The 27,035-nt window shown below is 35.6% G+C and overlaps 1 protein-coding gene across 22 annotated transcripts in view; it reads left to right on the top strand.

Moving 5' to 3' along the window:
• SSBP2 (single stranded DNA binding protein 2) overlaps positions 1-24,930 on the top strand; it is a 300,689-nt gene extending 275,759 nt beyond the window's left edge. For 16 of the 22 annotated variants that reach the window (XM_065873586.1, XM_065873579.1, XM_065873581.1 and 13 more), the window contains 6 exons: positions 1,952-2,006; positions 5,622-5,692; positions 8,416-8,494; positions 10,818-10,846; positions 16,638-16,736; positions 24,332-24,361. In XM_065873586.1, the coding sequence (XP_065729658.1) occupies positions 1,952-2,006; positions 5,622-5,692; positions 8,416-8,494; positions 10,818-10,846; positions 16,638-16,736; positions 24,332-24,361 (363 nt within the window). Of the gene's footprint in view, positions 1-1,951; positions 2,007-5,621; positions 5,693-8,415; positions 8,495-10,817; positions 10,847-16,637; positions 16,737-24,331 lie in introns of all 22 variants that reach the window. The other 6 variants (XM_065873585.1, XM_065873583.1, XM_065873577.1 and 3 more) reach the window with 3 other exon arrangements.
• Positions 24,931-27,035: the final 2,105 nt, after the last annotated feature.

Below are 27,035 nucleotides of genomic sequence, written 5' to 3'. Positions count from 1 at the left end.
GAATTGATGTTATGTTCTATTTGGGCAATGAAATAGTTGTCCAGATGTTAAGAAGAGCCCCTGTGTGTTGGCCAAGAAATGAACATCTGATTTGTATTGAGTTGTTTCGTCTGCCAACCTCAGTGTTGATGTTCATTAGTGAAACAGTTATCAATCTGTCCAAAATTGCCCTGAGTACTGTGTTTTACTTCAGCATATGTTTCTGTAAACCACTGCAATACACTGTCCAATCATGAAGAAAGCCATCCCAGTTATGCAATGATATGCTTGAATCTGCAGTTCTTCAGAATAATCTACACTCCCTCCCCACCCCACTTGCTATACACAGAGTCTAAGAAGACATTAAACTTTCTCCCAATCACAAAGAGAATTAGATAGCAGATTAATGACTAGTAATTTGGGGAAGGAGGGCTAGTTTTCATTCTTAGAAACCGAGACCACTTACTCTGCTTCTTATCACTTAGTACATGTTAAAAATTTCCAATTATTTACATTTGTCAAATTAGCAAGTTTTACATGACCTCTTGAACTTGCAAATGACCTTTTGACCATCATCACATTACATCCTTGCTGTATCTCAAGGCCATCATAAAAGATAATTTGTTTATAATATTTAGAGGGAAATGCCTAACAGAGTAGCAAGGGTAAAACGGTAAAAAGAAGAATCTTTCCTAAAGAACTTTTCAGAGGTGGTGGTTAACCAGAGTAGGAAAAAAGGAGTACTTAGGAAGAAGATCAACACGCATTTTACCCTCCATGGAAGCAGTGTTCTGTGACCATAGCGAAAAGCACATGCTGTTTTGGACCTGTGAACTTAGTGCTCAGTATTCCTTTAAGCTATACAAGCTAAGCAAGTCTAACTTTTTGCACAATCTCTATGAAAGTAAAAAAGTTTGAGTAGGGCTTCCCTGGTGGCGCAGTGGTTGAGAGTCCGCCTGCCAATGCAGGGGACACGGGTTCGTGCCCCGGTCCGGGAAGATCCCACATGCCGCAGAGCAGCTAGGCCCGTGAGCCACGGCCGCTGAGCCTGCGCATCCGGAGCCTGTGCTCCGCAACAGGAGAGGCTACAACAGGGCAAAAGTTTGAATAAAACCTATTTTTTCTTAAAGTCAATTAAAAATAGGCTTGATATATATAGTTTTCTGAAATTATAGACTTAATTGAAAGTAAATTTAAGCTGTTTAATAAATAGCAATACATATATTATTTGAAATAATTAGTGGGCTATGTCTGTGCACTCCAAATGAAGCAAAAATTTAGCCACTTAATAGTTAATTTGACTACTGCAAGTCTGAACATTCTAAAACTCATTGCCTGAATTATTCATTTTGGTTGCATGAAATAACTGAATTAATTTGAGTCACCTAACATCCATTTCAAACTGATTGTGTACCTACAGCCTTAGAAACCCTCTCATCAGTCAGCATTACCTCTCATTTCTAGTTGATGTGATAGCTGAAGGAACAGTGCATCAGAAGTGTTGCAGTTGATGCTGGCAGAAGAAACAGCATCAATGTATTTTTTTAAACATATGAATATCTTTTGATTTTCAGTTGCCTATAAAAACCAGTGATACAAAATGTAAGAAAATTACAGTAAGCTAAATCACAGATACACATGAATGATTTCTATTGTATGGGATTTGTAAAGGCCTTATTAAATGGTTTCTCCTTAACCTCCTTATACCTGATGTCATTAAGCCATGAATCATAAATCAGCGTTACAGGCTCATTGTTTTTGGAAACTTGTCAAAACAATCTCAGCATATTTAAGCTAAATTATGTTTTGCATAACATTGAAATGATTGTGCATTCAAAGAAAATAAATTATGGAGAAAATGTATTTCCTCTGCTGTTTTCAAACTGGATTATTATAAAGTCTAACTTCTGTTTTTCCTTATATTGTTTAATGCCATGCCTTATTTTTACTGAAATTTTGTGTAATTATTTAGGGTCCTCCAGGAGGTGGAGGGCCACCAGGAACACCCATCATGCCTAGTCCAGCAGGTATTGTAATCGAACTAGCCACGTGGGCATTTGATTCTTAGAGTAAAATCACAAAATACAGAAATTGTTATGAAAGAAAGTTAGTAGTATTCTTTACGTCATTGGTGGTTTCACAAATTGAGTAGAGGTAGCAAGTAGGAAGAAATAGTGTTCTTAAGTAACTATTGTCCAGTTACTTTAAGCATTTAGAAAACTCCTGTTGTGTACGTAATAGATTTAATCAGAATGAAAACTGTGTTGATCTGTATGAATTGCCCAATAATTTATCTGACTAAAAGTTTGCTTGAGACTGTGGAAAAGATCCAAACCTCACAACTTAAGAAAAATTCTGCATAAGTAACACTTGAAATACATGGATCCATTAGGTTTAATACAGCAAATCAGACCCACCATATCTAGCATCTTAGATAGATGTGGACATGCTTACAATATCATTTATCCTACACGTCTATAGGTATTTAATAGTTAGCTAACCCACTATGTAGTGGGGAAAGTTTTCTAACCTTTTAAACCAAAATACTTTAATATTCCTGGAATTATGTAGTTATTTTAAATATCTCTTGCCTTTGACACTTTAATACAAACTATTAAATGTGTCTTGAGGCCTCTGATGATAGCACAGCCCTCCTAGAAAGCTCCTGGCAGCATGTAGCAAGAGCCGTGAAAAAGCTCATACCACTTGACACTATAATCCTACTACTATAAATGATTGGAGGTACAATCCAAGAATCATGTAGAATGATGCTCATTTGTTATAGCCAATAGCAAAATAATAGAAACAACCTTCATGCCTAATCCAATTTTAGTGATATTTTTAAATTAATGTTTTATGGACTAAAATGTAGCCATTAAAATTATTATCAAAGAAATTTTAATGACACAGAGAAATAAATGTTCATGATTTAATACAATATGATCACAGTGTTATTTTAAAATATATTACCCTGAAATCTGGGACTTCCCTGATGGTCCAGTGGTTAAGACTCCATGCTTCCACTGTAGAGAGCATGGGTTTGATCCCTGGTTTGGGAACTGAGATCCCAGAAGCCGCACGGCATGGCCAAAAAAACTAAAATATATTACCCTGAAATCTAAAAAGTAGATAACAAAGAAATAGACTAAGACTTTGCCAGTTTTAACTTCTGGGTAATGAAATATATGGGAAATTTTTATAATTAGAAAATATTTTTTATTATGTTGCACTGTTAAATTCGTATGTTCTTACGAATTTGTTGAAATCTAAGATACACAGAAGTTTGAAATTAAATATCATTAATCATACCAATCAATATTTTTAAGTTTTGAATCTTTAATTTAGAAAAAGCATAAATTTGATGATTAATTCAAAATTTTACTTTGCCTCACTAACTCTTTGGAATAGATCATAAATATTTCATGGATCTCTGTCCTCAGAACATCTTCAGTGAAGTGAAACAAAATTCAGTGAAGATAAAAGTATATGAATTGAACATCTTGCCCACATTTGCGGTCCTTTTGGTGAAGTTAAGGTTTAATTTATGAAGGTAGCATGTGATTAAATAAATACTTCACTACATACTCAAAGAAAGTTTTTGGAGTAACACTAAGCTTTTCAGGTGATAAGTAATCTGATCACTTCTTCCTTTCAAGCCAGAAATTGCCACCAGTATATCTTGCTAGCTTTTCTGCCTATTCTTTTATGTACTCATCCTTTATCACAGTCAGTCCTCTAATATGAAGCCGATATCCCCTACTCTCCAAAAAATAGGTGCCAGAATATCTATTGTAAAGTCTTTTTGTATATAAAAATAAATCAGACATTTTCTAAAAAACACCAACCTTATTCACTCAATGTTTCTTCATTTTCAGATGCAATTATATTTGACTGGTCTTAAAAGCAATAAAGTTTTCTTTCTGCATATTTTTAAATATACAGCCCATTTTCCTTTCAAATTAATTGCTAAAATCAGTAAGTAAAATTAGTAAGGCTAATAAAGGTGAAAAACCATTTGAAGGTTTCCTATGTTTAAAAAACAATTCCAGCTTTTCTGAAAGATACATTTTTATGGGATAGAGTTTATGCCATGAATTGAATCTAAGTTAGTAGATATTTATTACTTATAGTACACAACATGAGTAAGATATGGTCCCTTTCCTCCTCTCAAAGAAATTATAGCCTAGTTTGAAGCAGGAGGGAAAAATAAGACAAAATATTAACTATAATGCAAAGCAGAATTCAGCGGTAGAGGAGCACTCACATACTTTTAAGTATCAGGGGAAAACTTCATGGAAGAGGTAGCATTGGCAACGGGCCTTGAATAGTGAGAGTATAATTTCAGTAAGCAGAGACTGTGTAGAGAAGATGCTCAGAGGAAGAAAGAACAAAAATAAGGTGATGGAAAAGGATGATCATATGCAAGAAAGAACAAGTAGCCTGGGTTGACAGGAGTATAGTGTACATAAGGATGTAAAAATAGTTAAGGCCACAGAAGTAGATTAGGAGCTTACTTAGTATAAACAAACAGGTCAACCAGAGGTGGGCATTTCAACTTTCTCAACAATATGATGTATTAATCTAGAAATAAAAAATAATATTTAGGTTTATGGATCACTGTTTACAAACAAAGTATAAATGGCATCTAACCTACTCTAAAATAATAAATTAACGTCTAATAATCACAAAACAAGAGGAAAAGTAATCACCCATTTCTCACTCTATGGTTATTGCCATGAGAAAGCAAATAAGTTTTATCTTCTGCCTTGAATCAGTACAAAACATTTGAAAAACATCTTTTTCAAAATAGAGGCCTGCAACATTATATTTAAGAGAACTATATAATTGTGGAAAAATAGAAAAACATTTCATAATTGATAGTTCCTAAATATAAAAGATTAAGCCTTTCACTCTAGGCTATACATTATAAACACATATACTCAGAGACTTAATTAGGACTAGCTAATAGACATGAAATGTAAAATGTTACATATATTTATGTGGATATACACTACAGTTATTTTTATTATAATGAATCAAAAATAAAATGAATGAAAAGATTTTTATCAAAAGTTGTACTAGTGGAAGCTGGCTTTTACTTCAAGCAAGAGAATTTTCATTCCAGTTGTATAGTCTCATTCTAATATCTTTCTGTGGGAACTAAGCCAGGATATTCCACCAGCTTTTATTAATTATTAGCTAAATAAACTTTTTTAAATGGGTCTATAAGAAGCCTAAGGAAATAATAAGTTAAAAGCTACTAAATCTGAATTTTAAGAGATTTCTGTTATATGTATACATATAAATTGCTTAGAGAAATCAAAAGAGATCATGTTTTTTAAAGAAGAAAAAATTTACGGTAACTCTTTAGACTTTTAAAGTAATATTCCTTTTGATCTGAATTATTCAAGTGATTATTCCTAATGTATTAGGTAGATATTCCTAATTTACAACCTCAGAATGATAATTTTTGGGTCATAAAATGACTTACAGATATTTGTTTCTGAACATTAGTAATGACTATTTCGAGTGCTGTAGCTATAAATATGCATAAGCGTCCAGATCATCTTTGATTATTACTTTGTGATGACTTGGGCGTAGATTATAATGAAAGATATTAATTCAGTAATATTTTGTTTCAGACTCAACCAACTCTGGAGACAACATGTATACTTTAATGAATGCAGTACCTCCTGGACCTAACAGGCCTAATGTAACTATGCATTTAAAAAAATTTTTGGAATGTATTTGAAGACTCAAGCTCTAAGTACATCCTTTTCCTTGATACTGTTTAAGCTTTATATTTTATTATCCAGGATCTTACTGGATATCAAAAAATCAAGTTCTGTGTTCTGGGTTGGAAAAAAACATAATATATAACATACATAACAAGAGATTTCATATCAATATAATGGAAATGTAAAACAGAACTTAATTATAAAATGTTGATATGTGGCCTTATTTTATCTCAAATACCTAATAATTAATATTGACTATTTGAAGGTGACAGTTAATGTGTAATCATATGTTCACCTCATTTTACACATCACTAATTTCTTCAGGTGGTTGTTTTTTTTTTCCTGATAAACTTGAAACTAAATTAGGAAGTTGAATATGCCTGTTTTTCTTAAATTTTTGAAAGTTGAATATGCCTGTTTTTCTTAAATTTTTGAGTTTAAATATAGAACTGAAGCAGTTCTACAGAAAGAATTTGAGTGTACTTAATAAAGCATAGGTCATGATTTTTCCATGAACGCGTACAGAAAAATGATATCTATCAGACTACATATTAACAAAAAATATAAGAAAATACAGTTAATACATAGATATATATATATATGAATAAAAGGTAGCTCAAATTAAAGAAAAATCAAAACACATATAAAGAATTTCCAAAACTATACCAAAAACTGGGGATGAAATCTTATAATCGAGCTTCCTAGCAAAGGGAAACTTTAAATTGTCCAGTATGTTATGGTACTTGAAATATGGCTAGTCCAGACTGAGATGTGCTGCAGGTATGAAACACACCCTGGATTTTGAGGACTTAATATGAAAAAATATATAAAATAGCTCACTAAAATTTTATGCTGACTATTTTGATTGATAATTTTGATTATATAAGTAAAATTATTAAAATTAACCACCTGTTTCATTTTACTTTTTAAACATGGCTGCTAATAAATCTAAATTTATTTACGTGGTTCGCATTTGAACCTTACATATTATTTCTGCTAAGCAGCACTGCCTTCAGTTACCAGTATTCCCTTTGTATAATCAAATAAATTCTTTTTCAGGAAAAAGAATTTTCTGTCAGTAATGTCTAAAAGGTGTTTTCACAGAGATTTTAAAGAACACTGAATATGATCATGAACAATGTTCATTTCAGAAATGCAGCACAAATGTGGAAAAGCTCTTCATACTGCAATTTCAGATCTTAAAACTTGATATTTGAAAGGGAGGGAATAAGGGAGGAAACCAAGAGCATATGGTACTGAAGACATTTCTGCAGACAGCTAAACTGATATCATCCAAGTGTGTTCCATTCTGGTTCTCTTACTTGTTACAAAGATAAGAGATTCAAGAGAAGCAGAAGCTGAATATGTCACTCTTCCAAATGTCATTCATTTCAGCCAGAGGTAGTCAAAGCAAATGCCTGCTGAGGGCTAGGACTGCAGTATTATGTGCTTCAAGTATAATACCTACAGTCTTAGTGTTGTTTAAAGCGCAGTGGAGGCCGCATAAAAGGACCAAACCAAGGAGGTTCACAGGCTGTTGGCCTCACCGGCACCAGTTTCTCAGCCCAGATCTAAAAAACACAATCCATCCATGTGTTTTAAGCAACAGAATTTTCGACAACAGAATTGGCATTATCCTGTGAAAATGTATAAGCATGTGGTTTGTGTGAGCACGGTGAAGGAAAGCTATCTTCTTTCCACACAGAGTCGGTGGTATACAGGGTATCCACTCAGGGCAATCTTCCCCCGAAGCCTACATGATTAGTAACCACCACAGTCCCATCTATACACATACATACACGCAACACATTTAGTATTCTGCACCATACAACATGGAAGAAATGATTTGGGCATGGGAAGTTTTAAGAACAAGTGTTTTCAGTAATCTATCTTAACTGTAAACATAAGGTAATTATAGATAGCCTGTCTTCAAACTAAGGTCTGAGTTTCCTTAGAAGTATTCTGGGGAGTTGAGGGAGAGACTAAGCGGGCAGGTAATGGGCTCTCCACCACCAACTCTACCACAGCACATCTGTTTACATCTGTGTTGTACTAGGCTTCTAATGTAAGGTTTCATTTGAAAATGAAATATCACTACTTTAAAAAATGTTAAATATAACTGCTATTGAATGCCTAATTGTGACTGAACTGACATAGTTGAGACTGCCAAGAAGACTTAGCTATATTCAGCTATCCCCAAGGAGCTAAATGTATTTAACCTGCAAGATGAAATTATTTATCATGTCCATTTGAACAAAGATAGATTGTCTGCTAAGAAAAATCTTAATGTTGGCATATAATGTTCAGTTATTCTTATTAATAAGCCAATACCTTTAGCAGCTTCTTAAGAATTACCTCTGGTTTATAATAGCAGAATTTGTCAATAGCATAGAATACTTATCTTCTCATTTGCACTGGAATATATGCGCTTTCTGGTTAAGGATATCTGAAGAAAAATTTGGATATGAATGAGGATTAGCCTGAAGATCTAGAACATAGAGAAGATGGAATGAGGGAAGTAGCAGTCCAGTTAGAGAATCTAGAAAGCTGGAAAAAAATCTAGGAAAATAATCTCCATAATTTGGAAATGAAAATAAGTTATAGAAGTGTCTTACAGAGTTAAAGATAGGTATTGTGACATTGAGATGAACAATTGTTTTCAATGTGATCACAGTCATTTTCTCCATTTTTTAAATAGTTTCCAATGGGCCCTGGGTCAGATGGTCCCATGGGTGGATTAGGAGGAATGGAGTCACATCACATGAATGGCTCTTTAGGTAAGGATATTAAATCTGATGTTCAGAAATGAATTCAGAACAAAACCTTAATTCTACATAGTGAATATCATGACTTGCAAAGTTCTTTTTATAGGAACTCATTTTGAAATGCTTCAGCTTTTATCTACAACTGATAGTTTAATCCATAGGATATTCGCTATGATGGCTAGAGGTTATTTGGAAAATCAGATATGTGAGAATTGTTCTAACCTAGCTCATATTCACAGGTATTTACTTTAACTTATCAAAATCTGAGTGTTTATGATGAAAGGAGACACTGCTGCTTTGGGCACCTAGAGGACCATGGTATCCTCACAGCGGGTTCCTTTGTCTCCAGAGGTCTGTAGACACAGTCTCAGAGGAACTTCAGTCCTCTCCAAGAATTTCTGGATTTTGTTTTTGCATTTTAATGTTTGTGTCTTTTTAAAAAGTAAAATTGGTAATCATATTCTGGATAATCTGAATGATTCTCTTAAGAGAGAACACTGCCCACATTGTCTGTGTTCGTGATAAAGCTGATTTCAAGTAGTGCAAATAATGGTTGTAAACATACTTCATAAATGATGTCTTCTTACCAAATGAAGCCAAATATCTGCAAGGTGAACAAAAAGTTTCACAAAAGTGAGAAACAGAGACAAGTGGTACAAAATTGACCTGGTCACACAGCATACTGTATATGTAGGCAGGCCGAAGGCAAAACCAAAACAAGGGAAAAAAGACATTTATTTTATGTTTGTATGTTTATCATCATCATATATCATAAACTATTTTAAAAGTTGACAGTGGGGTTGGAGGTTTGTGATAATTTTTTTCTTTGAAAAAGAACCATCTTTTACTTAAGTTGGAGAAACTATGCCATGAGTAACTCAGGTTATACACGGATTTCACAACCCCACCCTAGGTCAGGAAATGCCATCCTCTGATACTTCGAAAAGCTATGTAACTTCAATAATCAAGAAATTATTTACAACACTTTGATAGACTTTTTTTTTAATAGACTTTTGTGCTTTTAAGGATCCATGCTTGTTTTGCCTCATTTTCAAAATGTTAATTTGCACTGTCCAGTTATGGTAGTTACTAGTCATGTGTGACTACTTAATTCTAAATCAAATTAAATGTAAAATTCACTTCTTCAGTTGCACTGCCACATATCAAGTGCATATAGTCACATGAGCTAATGGCTATTGTAACAGACAGCACAAGGAAACATTTCCAGCATCACACAAAGTTCTACTGGGGATAGCACCATTCTAGAATTTTACTTTCTAATTTATTGCAAAATAATTTATTTTCCAATCTTTTAATTTGTAAAATCATTCACAAAAAGATGGCATTTGGTCATAGTGAGAAGATTCTTAGTTATATTACTCACTAGAACAGAATTTGCAAAATAGTTTCACATATACTTGTCATCTATAATGAATATTGTTGCATATATTTATAGATACATAATTGCATATATACATTCAGTATTTAACATTATGCCTATTTATAAACTAATGCTAATAAGCCTTTACTTTATTTGTGACTGTCTGTTGAATGCTGTACTATTAAAATATTATAATATTTTTATGCCAGGAAAATTATTTAAATAGTTAAAAATAAAGCTAAAATTGTGGCGAGGATCTGATTATTTTTCTTTGTTACCTAAGTTATGATTCCATTTCTTAAGAAATTAGTATTGATTGTCCATTTCTCCTAAGAATTAAAATAAACCCACAGTGTTACATTTTGAAGACATTTTTACTTTTGATGGACTGCCACGAATATTTGTTGCTGCCAAAATTTTCTTAAAAATATTATGCTTTGATTTTGGTTATTATAGTAAAACATGATTCAGAATCTTGTCAGGTATTGCTGCAAATGCCTGTTTTGTACTTTATCAGATGTACAGAAGCATCATTTCAGAAAATAGAGATCCCTCTCTCTCTCTTGCTCTCTATTTACATATTTATAAATATATATATACACATGTGTATCAGTGTACACATTTTAAAATTTTGAATTGAGTAGGATATATATGTCTACTGTTTCACTTTTAGGAATTTATGATAGCAATAGTTTTTTATTCTGGCATTACCAAAAAAAGTAGATGATTGGGAAGGAAAGGTACAACTCTTACTTGCATTTGTCATCAGATGATACTTACTTACCACACAGTATAAGAGAAAAGTAATTTTTTGAGATTCAAAAGTCCAGGAGATATACACTGCAAAATACATACAGTGTACTGCATTACTACATTAGTTTATTTTAAAGGAGTATTTAATTTACAGATAGAATCATTACCTAATAAAGGCTTTCTTTCCATATTTTGTTTTAGGCTCAGGAGATATGGACAGTATTTCCAAGGTGAGTATTATGTATTGTGTTGTTTTTTATCTGTGTTTTATTCTACACAGAACTCTTATTAAGTTTGAGAATAACATTATGAATTTTGTTCTTAAAGAGTTTGAAAGTAGAAGGCCAAATATAATTAAGTAGAAGTTTAAAATATTAATGCATATAATCTGTGGGAAAGGGTAAAATTAGTCTTTTAAGAATATTTCAAAGCATGCTAGGATTCATTTACAGGATGTGATATACATGATTAATTGATATCCAAGCAAATAATAATCAGTTTAATCACATTATGATGTTACGCATTTGTAAAGCAAACTGACATACTTTAATCTTTTGAAAATGTAAAGAAATCTAGAGCAACACGAAAAGAGGTAAATCTGAAAAAGTGGTTATTATATGTTGTAAGGGCATTGCATTTATACATCTCATTTGTATTCCAAACTCTTATCAGGCAATGCTGATGTCCTCAATCATTATTATAGTTCCACAGAATAGAGTAATAAAGTAATTAGAGGAAAATTATATTAATAGAAGTAGGAAAGTGACCCTTCCAATAGCACATGTCTCTGTTTTTCCTCTGTCAGTCGTCTGAGTTTCTAAAATTAATCCTTTGGCAAGATGCTGTATATTTTTTGAAGAATACCTAAATACTTTTTAGGTCATGATGAATTTTAAAATACTTCTCTGTGGGTCAAATATATATTTAGAATGGCTGATAAGAACTAATTATTAACTACCACTAGAATGACTCTCTCAGAAGTCTTCTTTATATCAATAAATACAGAAATTCATTAAAGGATGACTTCATTTTTAATTCTACTTTGAATTTATATTCATGTATAATAAAGTAAAATTCCTGATGCCAAGAAAAATAAAATGAAGTTGAGCTATAGAAACTTATAAATTAAGACTTCAAGCTAAAAGAAAAAAAGAGAGCGTTTAATTGTCATTCTGACATTGTATCTGCATCGCTTGGCTGCTTGGCCTGGGAACTTCATCATGCACTTTGGATGTCTGTGTTTAGAAACAATCAGGAAGATCTTTTTCTTTTCTAAAAATAGATATATACAAACGGCACCATCTTACCTCTGTGAGAAATAGTATTAGGTAAGCCTTCAAAAACCTTGTTTTCAAAAGAAGATTAATTGTATAATACTGTTAGAGCCTTCTTTCTGGGAAGCACCTTTACAAACCAGATAACCGTGATTGTATTGGCTGTCTTAGGTATCTAACAATTGATGTTGGCTGAATTGTGCTTTGTGGTCACAGTAAAATGTCTGAAGTTATATTTGAGAAACATATTCTAATGTCTAAAGATAATTCTTCATTACACAAAGGCGGGAACATCCAGATTGCTTAAGGCCGTCTTCGTAAAGTTTCCACTGACATAACCTTGTACACTACATAGATGTAAATGAAATTCTATACAGGAACGTACTTTGTAATTTATAAAGCACTTAAAAAATTTTTAAGGGCCATAATACCATCTTCTAATCTGCCCTCATATCAGATCCATTGCTATTCCTTCTATGCTTATTTTCCCATTCCTATACCCAGAAGCAAGTTTTTCCACCACACTGTGCCTGCTGCTGCTAACATTCTCTTGCCTAGTGATTACTGTTTATTCTTTAAGCATTAATTGACCACCCATTGTGTACTTTTATGTATTGAGTATTGCCTTGTGCACTATGGGGAAATACAAAAGACTTCTTTAAACACAAACATAATCTTTGCCCTCAAATGGTTTGTACTTCGGCAGGAATTCCTTCATTCAGTAAACATTAATGTGCCAAGGCATTATTCTGGGCTATGCAATTCCAAAGACAAACAAGATATGGTCTCTGCCCTCAAGAAGCTCAGTATAACTAAGGAGACCAAACAAATACAATAGGGAAAAACTTTACAAAGGAAAGTTCAAGTACGTTTCAACTGACATAAGAATTATGCCCAAGGGAATTCCCCGGCGGTCCAGTGGTTAAGACTCTGCGCTTCTACTGCAAGGGGTATGGGTTCGATCCCTAGTCAGGGAAATAAGATCCTCCTGCATGCCGCGCGTGGCAGCCAAAATAAATAAGTAAAAATAAAGATAAATAAATAAATAAATAAAAAAGAATTATGCCCAAGTAATAAACTTGCCACTTAACAATGTACTGGAAATGACTGGCTGCATCCACCTTCAAATGGGCTCCTAAGCATCTCATTTCTGCCCTGCCCCCACTCCTCATTCCTTGGCTCCAGGCTCTAACCAGGCTGTCTGGGTGATGGTACCACTATTGTCTGTCCCATCTCCACTTGTCTGTCACTTTATCTCTAATCAGCAGCATCAAACGTATTATAAACCCCCCTCCCAATTATTTTTTCCCTATGTCTTTCGACTCACAGCTGAATTTTTCAGCCTTTTACTCCAAGCTAGGCAAGTTGTCACTAACTTCGTTTTCCCCACCTCTTCCTTTTCCACCACATGTCCGGCCATCTCAAGAAGCTCTCTTCTCCCTTTTCTCTTATTTCCTGGGCTCATTCCTTTTCATCCTATTCTTTTTCTAGTCATTCTTGTTTGTGAATCAGAAGATGATCTTAACCACTTCTGCTTAGCAATTGTGTTCAAACTTGCTCTTGGGTCTCTAGCTGCATCTTCCTAATTCTCCAGTTAAACCTGTATTTTGTCAAGCATCAGTATTACGTTTTTTAAATTTCTTACTCCATTTTAAGAAGTTGTTTGACCAACCTACGCCCTTTTTGTGCATTATATTCTTGCCTTGTTGATGAAATCTACTGGAGACACTGCACACAAACATAGCTACAGTTAAATGCAGCATACACACAGTTCATTGCCACCACCATCATAACCTCCTCTGGGTTGGTGCTTGGAACCATTGTCTTAGCTGTTCCTCAGATACCAATACTGAGTATATCTTTAGCTATATCTTCATCATGTCACCCAGGGACCATGGACAGCACAATTTCCTTAAGACTCCTCATTGAGCAACTTTTGTTGTTTTCACAACATTTTGCAGAGATTACCTCAGATTTTTTAAAGATGTTCTATCATTTCATGATTTTCAAATATACCCAGTGAGCTAGATAGGAAGAGGTTTCAGAGATCTGATACTAGCTCAGTTTTGTGTGTTGAATGTGTCCTTTTAATCTGCCTCTCAATGTTCTCATATAAACCACCACCACTGCCCCCTAAAAACGTTTAATGCTGAGCCACCATGCTATGAAAAGATAGCATGGAAAACAGAAACACCATGAAGTGTTTTATATGTATTTAAATATTACTGTAATGTTACTTTTAAACTTCAGATTTTTTTTTTTTTTTTTTTTTTTTTGCGGTATGAGGGCCTCTCACTGTTGTGGCCTCTCCCGTTGCGGAGCACAGGCTCCGGACGCGCAGGCTCAGCAGCCATGGCTCACGGGCCCAGCTGCTCCGCAGCACGTGGGATCTTCCCGGACCGGGGCATGAACCCGTGCCCCCTGCCTCGGCAGGCGGACTCTCAACCACTGCGCCACCAGAGAAGCCCAACATCAGATATTTTTAAATCAACACTTTGAGTCAGGAATCAATTTGAAGGTAGCCAAACTTTCAGAATTGCAAATCAAGAAATGATATCACTTCGATGTGGAGTTTAAAAAAAGGATACAAATGAACTTATCTACAAAACAAAAATAGAGTTACAGATGTGGAAAACAAACTTATAGTTACCTGTGGTAAGGAGCAGGGGATAAATTGGGAGATTTGGGATTGACATATACACACTACTATATATAAAAGAGACAACTAATAAGGACCTACTGTATCACACAGGGAACTCTACTCAATACTCTATAATGGCCCATATGGGAAAAGAATCTAAAAAAGAGTAGATATATGTACATGTATAACTGATACACTTTGCTATACACCTGAAACTAACACAACACTGTAAATCAACTATACTCCAATAAAACTTTTTTTTAAAAATTAAAAAAGCAATGATACATGGCAAAAGTGCAGTGGAGTCTGGGAGCACCCCAGTTTAGTCAGAGATATGCTGCTCCTCTCAGGGCACCTCACGTACTTAAGGCTAGGAGTGTGAATATTGTGCAAGGATGGACAGGGCTCGTTTCATATATCTGTTTGAATATGTAAAAGTATGCAGCTTCTAAATACGTGCGCAAATACCCCTGTATAGGTATGTTAGATTATTTTTTATTCCAAGATTGCCAGTTTCTCCATTATGTATGAAATGACAAATCTGCCTTCACCAAAGACTTATAGATTTTGGGTAAATCTTATAGTGTTTTTATAAATTTGCTCTTTTTTGAGCTAAGTAAGCATTATCATTCCTGCTTTCAAGACACAGTTGATGAATAACCTTATTCATGAGTTGCAGCTTAGTTACCTATAGCTTAGTTAATTGCATTTCAATTTTACTTAATTTTTTTTTTCAGGAAATCAGGTTATCCATGTTCATTTCAAAGTCCAGTTACTTGGGAAACTAACATTTCCAGAGAAAAAAAATTTTTCCAAAAAAAAAAAAATAGAATCCTCTTGATTCCATTAAGCTGTGGTTCCCCAGCCCTTGGGGTTCACTGGCAAATGGAGCTCCTACAGACTTCAGAGGATCCCTGTTCTCAGATCCTCCCTGTGGGGTGCACAGCAGGACAAGATACAAGCTCTATTTCTACCAGCTCATCTACCTGTCTCTGCTTTACAGTTTAACCATATTTTTTAAAAAAACATATTCTTCTGGGGATAACCCATTCATGACATTTTCATTTTTATTGCCTAACTTGGTTTTAGTTAAGTCAAAATCCTTAGAGCAATTTTGTGTAAAAAAATCTAAAAACTTATTCAAAAACAAAATGGCAACAGCTCAGGAAAAAACTCTAAAACCTGGCTTACGTTTGAAATAACAAGTTTTTAACCTTGAAGTTTATTTTTACAAGAATCCCTTAGTCACAGTTGCAATCCTGTGTGAGCATGCTTTATACGCCAATGCCGTTCTGTATTCCCTGTCGACGTGGAGTATCAGATGACCTCACGTGGCTAAAATCGCACAGCAAAAACAAGACTAGCGAACTTAAATAGAATATAAAGCAGTATACTGTTAACTTTGTGTTTGATTAGATTGCTAATATCAGCCATTTTATCTTAAAAGTTTCAAATAAATCTGCTCAAACAAATGATAGGAAAGGGTTCTAAATCACTCCACCTCTGAGCCTCCTTTTCCTGTACAAGTACATACTGAATTCTCAAGTCCTGAGGTATTTATTTCTCTTGTTCTTAACTATCGTTAACCATTTTCCTTTTTTCCTTATGGTTCATATAAAAATAATGGTTTAAAGTCGTGTTACTATGTAAACCACATGTAGAATTAAAGGGAAGTATTTATCAAAACAGTGACCTTTCGAGTTTGATTAGTAAAATCACCCAGGGAAGTTATTGTTCCATCCCACCTGATCAGTGGGTAGAATGCACACTTCATCATGCCCCTCCTGGGAATGTTTCTTAAACTCTCCAGAAGTCTAGGAACTCTATGAACTGAGAGTGGGAAATGGAATAAATGATTCTGAGACTAAGACAAAGAGTTACAGTGAATTATTTTGGGTTTTCTGTTTTTTAATTTTCATTTGGGAAAGCATTAGTACTTGTCAAGGTACAAAAAATGAACAGAATCCATGGTAGAAGTCTGAGATTGGAATTATAAGTCTGCTTTGTCCTTAGAGATGATGGTATAGAGTCCATGTTTGAAACAGTACCATGTAAAAGGGAAATTAAAATCTTCAAACTGCTTTGTTTTCTAAATCTTGTTTACAGAATTCTCCCAATAATATGAGCCTGAGTAATCAGCCGGGCACTCCTAGGGATGATGGCGAAATGGGGGGAAATTTCTTAAATCCTTTTCAGAGTGAGAGTGTAAGTATTCCCTTGACTACGTTACTATATCCAGATTTTATTTCTGAAGCTCTTCTTTAGAATAAATGCATAAAGCCATTATTACGACTGTTTATCTAGAGTTCAATAGGTTGATCTTTTAAAAGTTAGAAAACTAAGTGGAATTTCTTTGAAAGTATTAAAAAATAAACTTTCTACTCCGATTCTGTGTACATAGTTACAAAGACAAAAACTTTAATACTAATTTTACGTTAGAAAACATCCACCATAAAAGAATGTACTAGAAACAGGTTGCATATGTGATCGTTTTTATAAATTTTTCACATTACTAAAATGTCTTTGATCACTGCAAAACCAGGTTTATTCTCAGTGCTGTCCTGAAAGCTCTGAAAATTGTCTCTAAGATGTCTTTACATTATGCACTAGACTTTCCTGTCTTGTATGTTAACGAGTTACTTACATTTAACCTGAACTGGATATCCATGTCGTTTTCTGTGTGACTATAGTGTTAAGCAAAGGCAATATCATCTCATGTCTCCATAGAAGTAGAGAGGAGCAAATGGAGAAGCGATAAAATTTATTCCTTCATTAGTCACTGAGCACCGTCTACAGGCCAAAGCAATGTGCTAGGCACTGGAAAAACCAAAAGGACAACATGGTATCTTTTCTCAAGGACTTATTGCATTATACAATAATTTATTAACTAATATTTCACATAAGAAGCATCTATAGAATTTTTAAAAATACAATTTCCCAGAACCCTTCCTGGACCCAGCAAATCAGAATTTCCAGGAGTGGGGCCAGGCATCCTCCCATGTGAAAAAGCTTCGTCAGTGATGCTGATGCACATTCTCTGCTAAGAACTCCTGAACTGGAATAAAGGAGTTCAGAACCCAAACTAGTTTCATGTTCACAGAATCAGTGCCTCCAATACATGTACCGCCATCATTAAAGTAATGGAGGATCTACCAAACTATAAACAGAATCAGAAGAGAAAATTACCTTCATTTTGCCCAGACCTTTACCAGAGTTGATGCCATCAGATTTTGAAGCGGTGGCTAATAACATACCTACTTTTGCACAGAATGGCTGCTTCCCAAAATGGAACCCACGACTGAGTGTTCTGTGGTTTCCTTTATTTCTTGGTGTTGACCTAGCACCTCGGCATGGGACAAGACTTCCCTTGTTTTTAGACTTTAATTTCTGTTAAAACTAGAAATAATATTATGATCTTTAGTTTATCTGTTTTATTTGCAGGATATTTATGATTAGTGAGAACCAAGAAGGTATACATAAAAACTCATATTTAAAGAAATCAAAAGATTAGCCTGTCAATGATGAGGAAATAGAAAAATGTGAGGAACTATATAGTTTTTCATAATGCTTAGGATTATGGGATTTCTTAGAGCCCGTTTCTTTCACTAGTTTGCTTCAAGACTATGGACAAATTAGTTAATTTTAATTAATTAATGTTCACTTTATCTAATTAGAGACATTAATTGCATTTTATGCTAATTCTTCCAGTAATGGTATAATTCAGTGAGGTATATGATAATTAATTCAGTTCAATTCAACATGTATTGAGGCTGCACTATGCAAAGCACTAGGTTAAGGACAAAATATTCTGCAACAAACATAACACATCCCTAACCTCAAAGAATACAATCTGATGGGAAGAACATGTTTACACAACTAATTAAACCATATGTCAGATTAATAAGTGCTACAATAGGTATAAACCAGGTGTTTTAAGAGCACCAAGGAAAGTATTAATTTTGTATTGGAAAAGAAAACTTCTTTAAAAAGGTTCCACGTGACTTTAACTTTAGGGGCAGCGACGACAGGAACTCTCCCCCTTCCTTCCCAGATTTGTTGTGGGCGACTGCCGCCTTGTTTGCCAGAGAGGGGAGTTGCTTCAGAGTTGGCATCAGAAAGCTCTTCACGGGGATCACAGAATCAGATAGAATAGGACTTTAAAAAGTACTTTGTGCAGAATAAACACCAGCCTCATCCTTTAACCCCAAGTGGATTATGCACATGCTGGATAGCAGATCCCTCTGGGAATGTGTGCGTAGCATATAGAGCCACTGGAGTAGGGCTTCCCCCACCCCTGACTCCTGACCCAGCCTCGCTACGCTTAAAGCCAAGAAGCAGGTAAAACGCCAGACTGCTGTGCAGAGTTAGCAGAAAACAGAAGCTCCCTCCTGTCTCCCCGCTCCCTCTCTCCTGTCCCCACTAGCCAAGTCCCCAAAAGAGAAATACTTGGGTGGTGGTTGAGAACCTGCACCACCGCCTGGAGGGTAGTGCACCCTTGGAAGCGGGTCCACACTGGCTGCACTGTTCTGTCTGCCGGGTGAGGGGGTCTACATGCTATGAGTGACACCCTGGTTATCTCTGGCTTCGTCTATCACATCCACACATTTTCGTTTGCACCTTTTTAAAAGATCAAGAAAAGAGAGCAGAGAGGAAGAAGACAAAAGAGATTCATTGCTGACAAATGTAGTAAGGCCTTAAAGAAGTAAATAGACTAGGTATCTCCACTAAGTTAGCTTTACTATCATCAAGGAAAACCAGGAGGTCCAAGAGGGCAGGGATATATGTATACATATAGTTGATTCACTTCACTGTACAGCAGAAACTAACACAACATTGTAAAGCAATTATACTCCAATTAAAAATAAATAAATAATTTTTAAAAAGAAAACATTTCCAGTGACTAAACATGCAAATTGAATTCTAGTGGTTTTTAATGCACATAAGTCTGAAAAGCTCAGATTTTTGAACAGTCTGCCTTTTGAGGGTTTGTCGGTCTTTATCTTGAAGTTTAACCACATAAGAGGCCTGGGAAGACAGCAAACGTCTATTGACTGATTATCATGTACAGACACTATCCCAGTCACCTTACACATACTACTTAATGTAATCGATATAGAAACAGAAATGTCCAACCCAAAGGCAGAAACCTTGCAGTGCCAACACACTTGACACAAGAAAATAGGAATCAAAAAATGTTTCAACATTCAGACTCTTTTGGGGGGGGAATCAAAAAAAAAGCCTTTATTTCAAGAAACAAAGATGCCCCCTAGTGTTCAAACTCTATTAAATGTTTGGCTTTAAAAACAATACAAAAAGGCTTAATTCAAAGAATAGTGCTTCGTGCCTCTCAAGTAAAGAAAGCAGTTAGTCTTATTTCTTGAATTAATTTAGCAGAATATTTTCACCATACTGAGCAAACATGCTATTAAAATCATGGTGTCAAATAGAAATTAGAAACAAGGTGGTAGATCATTTCCTATTACCCTTACTGCCTTTTTTCATTTTCTTCTATTGTAAAGAAATCACATATGCCCCAATTTTTTTTTTTACATAGTCACATACACACTAGATTTATTTCACTTTAGTTCAGCTCAGGTACCTGTAGTATTATCTCTCATTAAGAAAAAATATTATATAGATGCTTAGAAATAGAAATGTAAGATCTGAAGTGTTCTTGAAGTGTATGAAGAGAAATGTAAGATCTGAAGTGTTCTTGAAGTCTGTGAACAGAAATGTATGCACATTGTTCGAAGATTTAATGGATATTTCTGATGGAGTCCATGGTACATGAACTGGGTATAATAAATTCTCTAGCTCATGTTTTACATGCACAACCAAACACTGATGCAGTCAACAGCGCTGTAAGGCCATTTTGTCATTTGATTGAGGAGAACCAGACTCAGAATAGTTTTGAATGCTGTGATATCAGGGCAACCTGATATCACAGCATTCTGACACAAACACTAGAATATGTCATGGCATATTGATGCAGCAGTACAACAGAAACATTGCAGTGTGGTCTCAGGACAATACACCATGAATATTTTATGTCTCTAAATACGATACCCCATTTAACACTTGCTCTTCTACTTCTAGAAAACTGTAAGCCACTTCTGCTTGAATAGTAATCAATAGCAAAATTCCTTTTTGCTGGCACATTCTGTGAGTTTCCCTAGAAAGTTTGCAATTTCCCTCAATCTTACTTAGTTGAAGCAGTTTCAATAAAGGCAGCAGCAGACGAGCAGTTTACAGCCTTAGCAGTACAAATAGCCCATCGCTTATAAAGACAGTCACACACAAATACAATCTGTTTTACTGTACCAGATACACGTAGGGCATCATTTTACAGTTACTTGTACTATTCAAAATTTAAATTTCATTAGATGCTTGCTAATTTTTGAGCTGTATTGCTTGGAGATGGTGCTTCCATCCTTTCTGACTGAATCTGGCCCTGACTTTCATGTTGTACCCTATTTTCCACTCAGTTTCCTCCCTGAATAAGCCTAACTCTCTTAACTTCCCAATGAATCTGTAACAAATTCTCATTTTACTGTAAGATTTGCTTAAGATATTTGAAATAACACAGGTTAAAAATCCTAACAATTGCCAATGTTAAGAAATGGGAGCAACCAATAACCATGCTTGGTAGCAGAGAATGTGCATATATACTTGTCACTATATACGCATACTTTTAATGGTGTATAATTAGAATGAAGGCTATAATATATTCTTAACTATATTCCCTAATGTTACATTGCATTTGAACTGGAATAATCCTTGTGAAAAAAGGATTCAGGGACTTTTAAAATCTGATTGTTCAGGATGTGAATAATTTAATAATGAGATGATCTCTAGAATTAATTATGACTTATCCAGAAAATTTTTTTCCAACATATCCTTTGAAGTCCTTTTTAAAAAAGGAGACTTTAAAAAAGCTTTAAAGTCTTCCACTGTTTTTAGATTGGCACAATATACCCATTAAAAGCTTTGTCTTTAAAATAATGATTGATGGGTTTCCCTGGTGGTGCAGTGGTTGAGAGTACGCCTGCCGATGCAGGGGACGCGGGTTTGTGCCCCGGTCCGGGAAGATCCCACATGCCGCAGAGCGGCTGGGCCCGTGAGCCATGGTCGCTGAGCCTGCGCGTCCGGAGCCTGTGCTCCGCAACGGGAGAGGCCACAGCAGTGAGAGGCCCGAGTACCGCAAAAAAAAAAAAAAAAAAAAAGAAGAAATAATGATTGATGATCTAGCTGCGCTATTTAAAATTAAATACAGTTAAATTTTCAGTTCCTAAGTTACACTAGCTACGTTTTAAGAGCTCAGCAGCCATGTGTGGGCGCTGTACTGAACAGCACAGAATAGAACATATCCATCATCACAGAAGGTTCTACTGGGCAGTACTGATTGGCTCACCGATCCTTACTATAAATAAGCAGTAGCCATAGAAAGCATAGATTAAATTTCCTATGCCCATTTTGCCATATTCTTATGTTTTCTACTTTTAATAAAACCTTAGTATCCATTTATCTCCTTGTTTAGTCTTGCCCCTGAAAGTCAAATGCCAAAATATGATTATTTTGTCAAAGGTTGTGGATAGGTCATGGCAGTGTGCTGTCATTATTTGTAGTGGAGATTTGCATGGTATCTCCTGATGAGATAGGGGTAGATCCCCTCCGAGCTCAGGGATGGGGTGGGCTCCACTTCACTGATCCTTCTCAATGATTGTTTGGGGGTTTTGGGTTTTGTTTAGCTTTGCTTTTTCGTTGCCACTATCAAGCATAAAGAGGGAGTTTTTCTATCAAACTGAATCCCCTTTCGCTTCTCTGGCGGTCTCCCCTTTATATCACCCTACTCACTGTAATCCAATGTGGAAGGTCAGTAACATATATAAATTAGCTTTCCTATACTGAGGCAATTTGAGGCTATTAAGGGATTAACAAGTAGATTTTTCCTTGATTTGACCTGTGTTTAAAGGATTAACAATCCTCCCCCTAAGGTCCAGTGACCCGTTTTCAGGCCTAGTCATCTGCTTTTACTCAGGATCAATGTGGGCTTTTTGGTTTGAGCACTAGATCAAACTCTAATGACCTCCAGTCCAGACTTCTGCCAGCTGAGCCACTGTCACCCTGCGCTCTTCCCTGGGAAATCCTGCTTTCACCATGTTAACAAATCCATCCCTATCTAGTACACACCTTATACTTCGTTTCTGGTTCCTGCACGACCTCCGCTCATTTGGAATTCACTTCTTTCTGTTCTGTCTGTTCCTTTTTTAGAAGGTTCATGCTCCCCTTCCCAGGACCATCACTGTTCCTGGTTAAGCCCCTGCAGTCTGGGACCAAACCCTCTCACTTTATCTGCCTCTTTCCGTGAGGCGCAATCATTATTAGCACATTAAAAGGAATTCCCTTTTGCCCTGGTCCTCACAGGTTCTCATAAAGCATTTAAAATATTCAAGAGGTCACATTAAATATGGAAACCGTTACCACTTGGAAATAGATGCTCCTCCTTCCCGTCACAGGGGATCTATAATGTGCTGTCCAAGATGGTGGCCACCAGCTACGTGGAGATATTTAAATGTTAAAGTTAAATAACATTAAAATTTTAGTTCCTGGGCTTCCCTGGTGGCGCAGCGGTTGAGAGTCCGCCTGCCGATGCAGGAGACACGGGTTCGTGCCCCGGTCCAGGAAGATCCCACATGCCGCGGAGCGGCTGGGCCCGTGAGCCACGGCCGCTGAGCCTGCGCGTCTGGAGCCTGTGCTCCGCAATGGGAGAGGCCACAACAGTGAGAGGCCAGCGTACCAAAAAAAAAAAAAATTTTAGTTCCTCAGTGGCACTGGCCACACTTCATGGGCTCAAGTTGCCACATGTGGCTAGTGGCTTTCATATGGACACCACAAGTTGTGGAACGTGTCCATCGTTGAAGTAAGTTCTGTTGGGCAGAGCTGCTCTAGAACTTTTCTGTCACAGTCTATTCCTCAAGCATATGAGGGTAGATTGGCATCATTATCAAAATAATTGCTGTTTGTCATTTGTTAAGACCACTTTTCCAAATTTCTGAAAGTCTCGCCTTTTACCAATGGTCAGCCTCAAACTGACAAGTAACATGTAACAAGAATGCCCCTACTCCCACCCAGAAATGCTTGTGGATTGAGCTAGGAGTCACAGCTTCAAGGAAGAAGTTTATATGCTAAAGTATAAATCAGACTCTTAAGTATTTTCTAAATGCTTTAATAAGGATTTCCTATGGCCAGCTGGGAGTTATACTATTACTCCAGCATTTACTGAGCACTTTCCGTGTATTCAATAAATACATAGTTTTAAGGGTTTTATAGTCAGTGCTCCCAAAACCCGTTTACTATCATTAAGCTGATTTTACAGGTGAGGAAACAAGCACAGAGAGGTTAGTAACCTCCCAAGTTTACACAGCTAACAAAGACTATCCTATCCCTCACACGTATTTGATTATTATGAATCAACCTTGGACTAGATTTACCTAAATTGTTCCAAGGGCCTATGAAACATGAATCTGGCTAGAAGGAGAAAGCTGAGGGACTAGGTACTTATCAAACCCCTAAGCTCAGAGAGAGAATGAGACTGCTTGCTTTCCAGAGGAAATATTTAACAGTTCAGGACAGTCAATTCTATATAATTTTGCTCTTTTTATGCTTTCTTATTTTTATGCTGTATTTAAAGCTTGTGCATAAAAGACATTAAAATTCACAGTTACTGTTGTTTACCAAGGAGAATGTTAGTGGCCTGTAGAAGAACTGTTGTTAAAATATGGATTCTTCTCTCCTTCTAGTACTCCCCTAGCATGACAATGAGTGTGTGATCCATTACCAAGTCTCCTCATGGAAAAACCACAGTGAGTCAGCCCTTCACAGAACTACTACGGAAGAAAATTATTCATCACAGTGTACAGTTAAACAAAGGAATCTCAGTCACACCAAACCAACCTTTTTATTTCCTGCTCTCTCCCCTATTTTGTGAAGAAAGCGGGTCCAAACGTGATTCGAACAACTGTACAGAGCGGCATATTAGAACTGCCCTCAACGGAACTGCAAATGATTATCTGTGTATGTATATGTGTGGGAAAGAGAATGTATTGTATGTGTGTATGTTATATGGATACATGCACATACATACATTGACCCACAGGACATTGTAAAATACTATCACATGACATCTTAAGTAGAAATAAGTAGGGACTTTTATTCCATCCTTTTTTTCACGTTTACATTTTAATTATTAAAAGTTGCTCCTGCCCCTCCCTGATCTATTTTGTGCTGTGTATATCACTGCTTTATATAAGTTATTTTTTAAGGTGAACTCAGATGTTATGGTTTTGTAAATGTCTGCAATCATGGATAGGAATAAAATCGCTTATTTGAGAGCTTTCATGAAATTGCGTGTGATGCAAGTTATCCTGTGAATCACAAAGGGTACTGTCTCAGAAAAGAAGTGTGTCTTCATCTTTATGTCAAATCAAACAACTTCTCAGTAACCTTCAGTGAGTATTTTTGTACTTTTTATGTAGGAAAAGTATTACTTCAAATCAACAAAAGCTTAACTGGGGCCTAACACAGTATATTTCTGCAATAACTGCTCTAGATGGAATTCTTGATTTGTCTTAGATGGTACAGAAAATCATTAATTAGCCGTGATTGCTTAGACCATAGCAATAAAGTGACAGGGGTCATCATATTTTTAGCAACATATTTCCTCTTTAATATGATAAAGCCCAGAAGTGGTAACACAGCTATTTGCTTGAATATGTCACTTGTCACCAGGAATGCTAGAGCTAAATTTTTAATAACATACTAACGTGAAATGTACCTCATTTTTATTCAGACTTGTGAATATCTCCACATAGACACTGCAAAGGAGATAGATTCAAATGATTGAGACTTTCAGCACAAGGGGGACGGAGTTTTTAATCACACGCCAGGGGCTCTGGAGTGCTGCTTCTCTACCCAGGTTATCTTAGTAGAAGCAAAACTGACTGTCCCTTCTTGTGGCCAGCAGAGCACCTGCTCTGTTCCCAGGATATAGGACTTATAGTAAAGCGAAATTATTGATAGTAACTATATTTCATCTAGCTATTGACTTCAGTAGGCTACATCTGCTTCATACAACTGTTCATAAAACATTAGAAAAATTTAAACAAAACACTTCCCTTATGAAAGCACATTGCTCTACGGCCCTTTCCAGATCTTTTGGGTTTTCTGTGTTGAATCAGGCATACAAACATCAAAGTCATAATAGAAAAGTCTGAAGACTGATTTTACATTCTAAAGCTAAGTTGGTGATCCTTTCTTTGAAAGTTGTGATAAAAATAACCATTGATCAGCAACTATATATCCCGACCCCAGAGACTTTGAAAAGCATTGTTTAATCTCAGGTAAGGGGCATCCATATTTCTTTAGGCGTATGGTCTCTAAAGTGAAAATTTGGCACTATATTTACTAGTTCCTCATCCCAGATGACTTATTTCTCTCAAATCCATAAGGATTTATTCCTTCTGAAAATAAAGATTTTTGCCTGTGCATGACAGGGATGTCAGGCAGAACTGTTAAGAGGGGAAAAGGAAGCTGAATTAAAATTTATGTTCCAGATTTAAACTAATCAAACTAGTTGCCATTAATCACACAGTGTGCCAGAGGCTAGAACTGCACACTGGAGAACAACTTCAAGCTTTCAAGCCACAGAGAGGCTTTCATGAAAAATTCAAACGACAAGGTCTTTAACTCAAGCCAAGGTAACCTGAAGATGACACCGTGTACAGACACATGAATTTACCAAGAATAATTTTAACTTTCACTTTTTATGACAGCTGTGTGAACACTGAGAGTCTTGTGATTATTAAGCTTAATCTTATAATGCTAGAATTTTGAAACCTTTTGTTGACTCTTTTCTCTATTGTTACTGATCTTGAATTTCTTTCATTTGCCTTCTAAGAAGGTATTGTCTCTTATAGTCAAAGAATCCTGAGCATGATTTTACTTGCTCTTATTTTGGAAGTAATATTGGAATATGAAGGCAATAGGGTCCCATTATTTCTAGCCTATTTGGTCAAAATAGTAAAATTGACTTTTTCCAAGGTATAGCAATCAATTCAACGTATTTCTCTTTCTCTTGGAACCCAGATTAAAAGTAGCTAGTTTTTTAAATTCCTGAAATCATTGAAAATTTGAAGAAGTTGTATTCAAGAAAACCAGAAAATAAAGATATTTAATTCCAATATCAAATAATTTTCTCATGCACCGAATGGAGGATAGTATATCTGTATATTAATTCTGTTTAGGTTTTGAATCATTTAAACCTTATCCTTTTCTCTTTTCACCCATGTTTTCCATGCATTTGTGTTGGTCTTTATATATACTACCTGTTCCTGAGTTACTTTTAACATTTCACCTTACAGTAACATTAGCAATTCTTGCCTACATTGAACATATGAAATATACATGTGAAATATAAAAATAAATAGGTGAAAACATTAACTCTTA

The sequence above is a fragment of the Phocoena phocoena genome, chromosome 3 (assembly GCF_963924675.1).
Source record: "Phocoena phocoena chromosome 3, mPhoPho1.1, whole genome shotgun sequence".
Taxonomy (NCBI): domain Eukaryota; kingdom Metazoa; phylum Chordata; class Mammalia; order Artiodactyla; family Phocoenidae; genus Phocoena; species Phocoena phocoena.
Note: the sequence above shows the minus strand (reverse complement) of the source record. Positions and strands in the feature narration are given on the sequence as shown.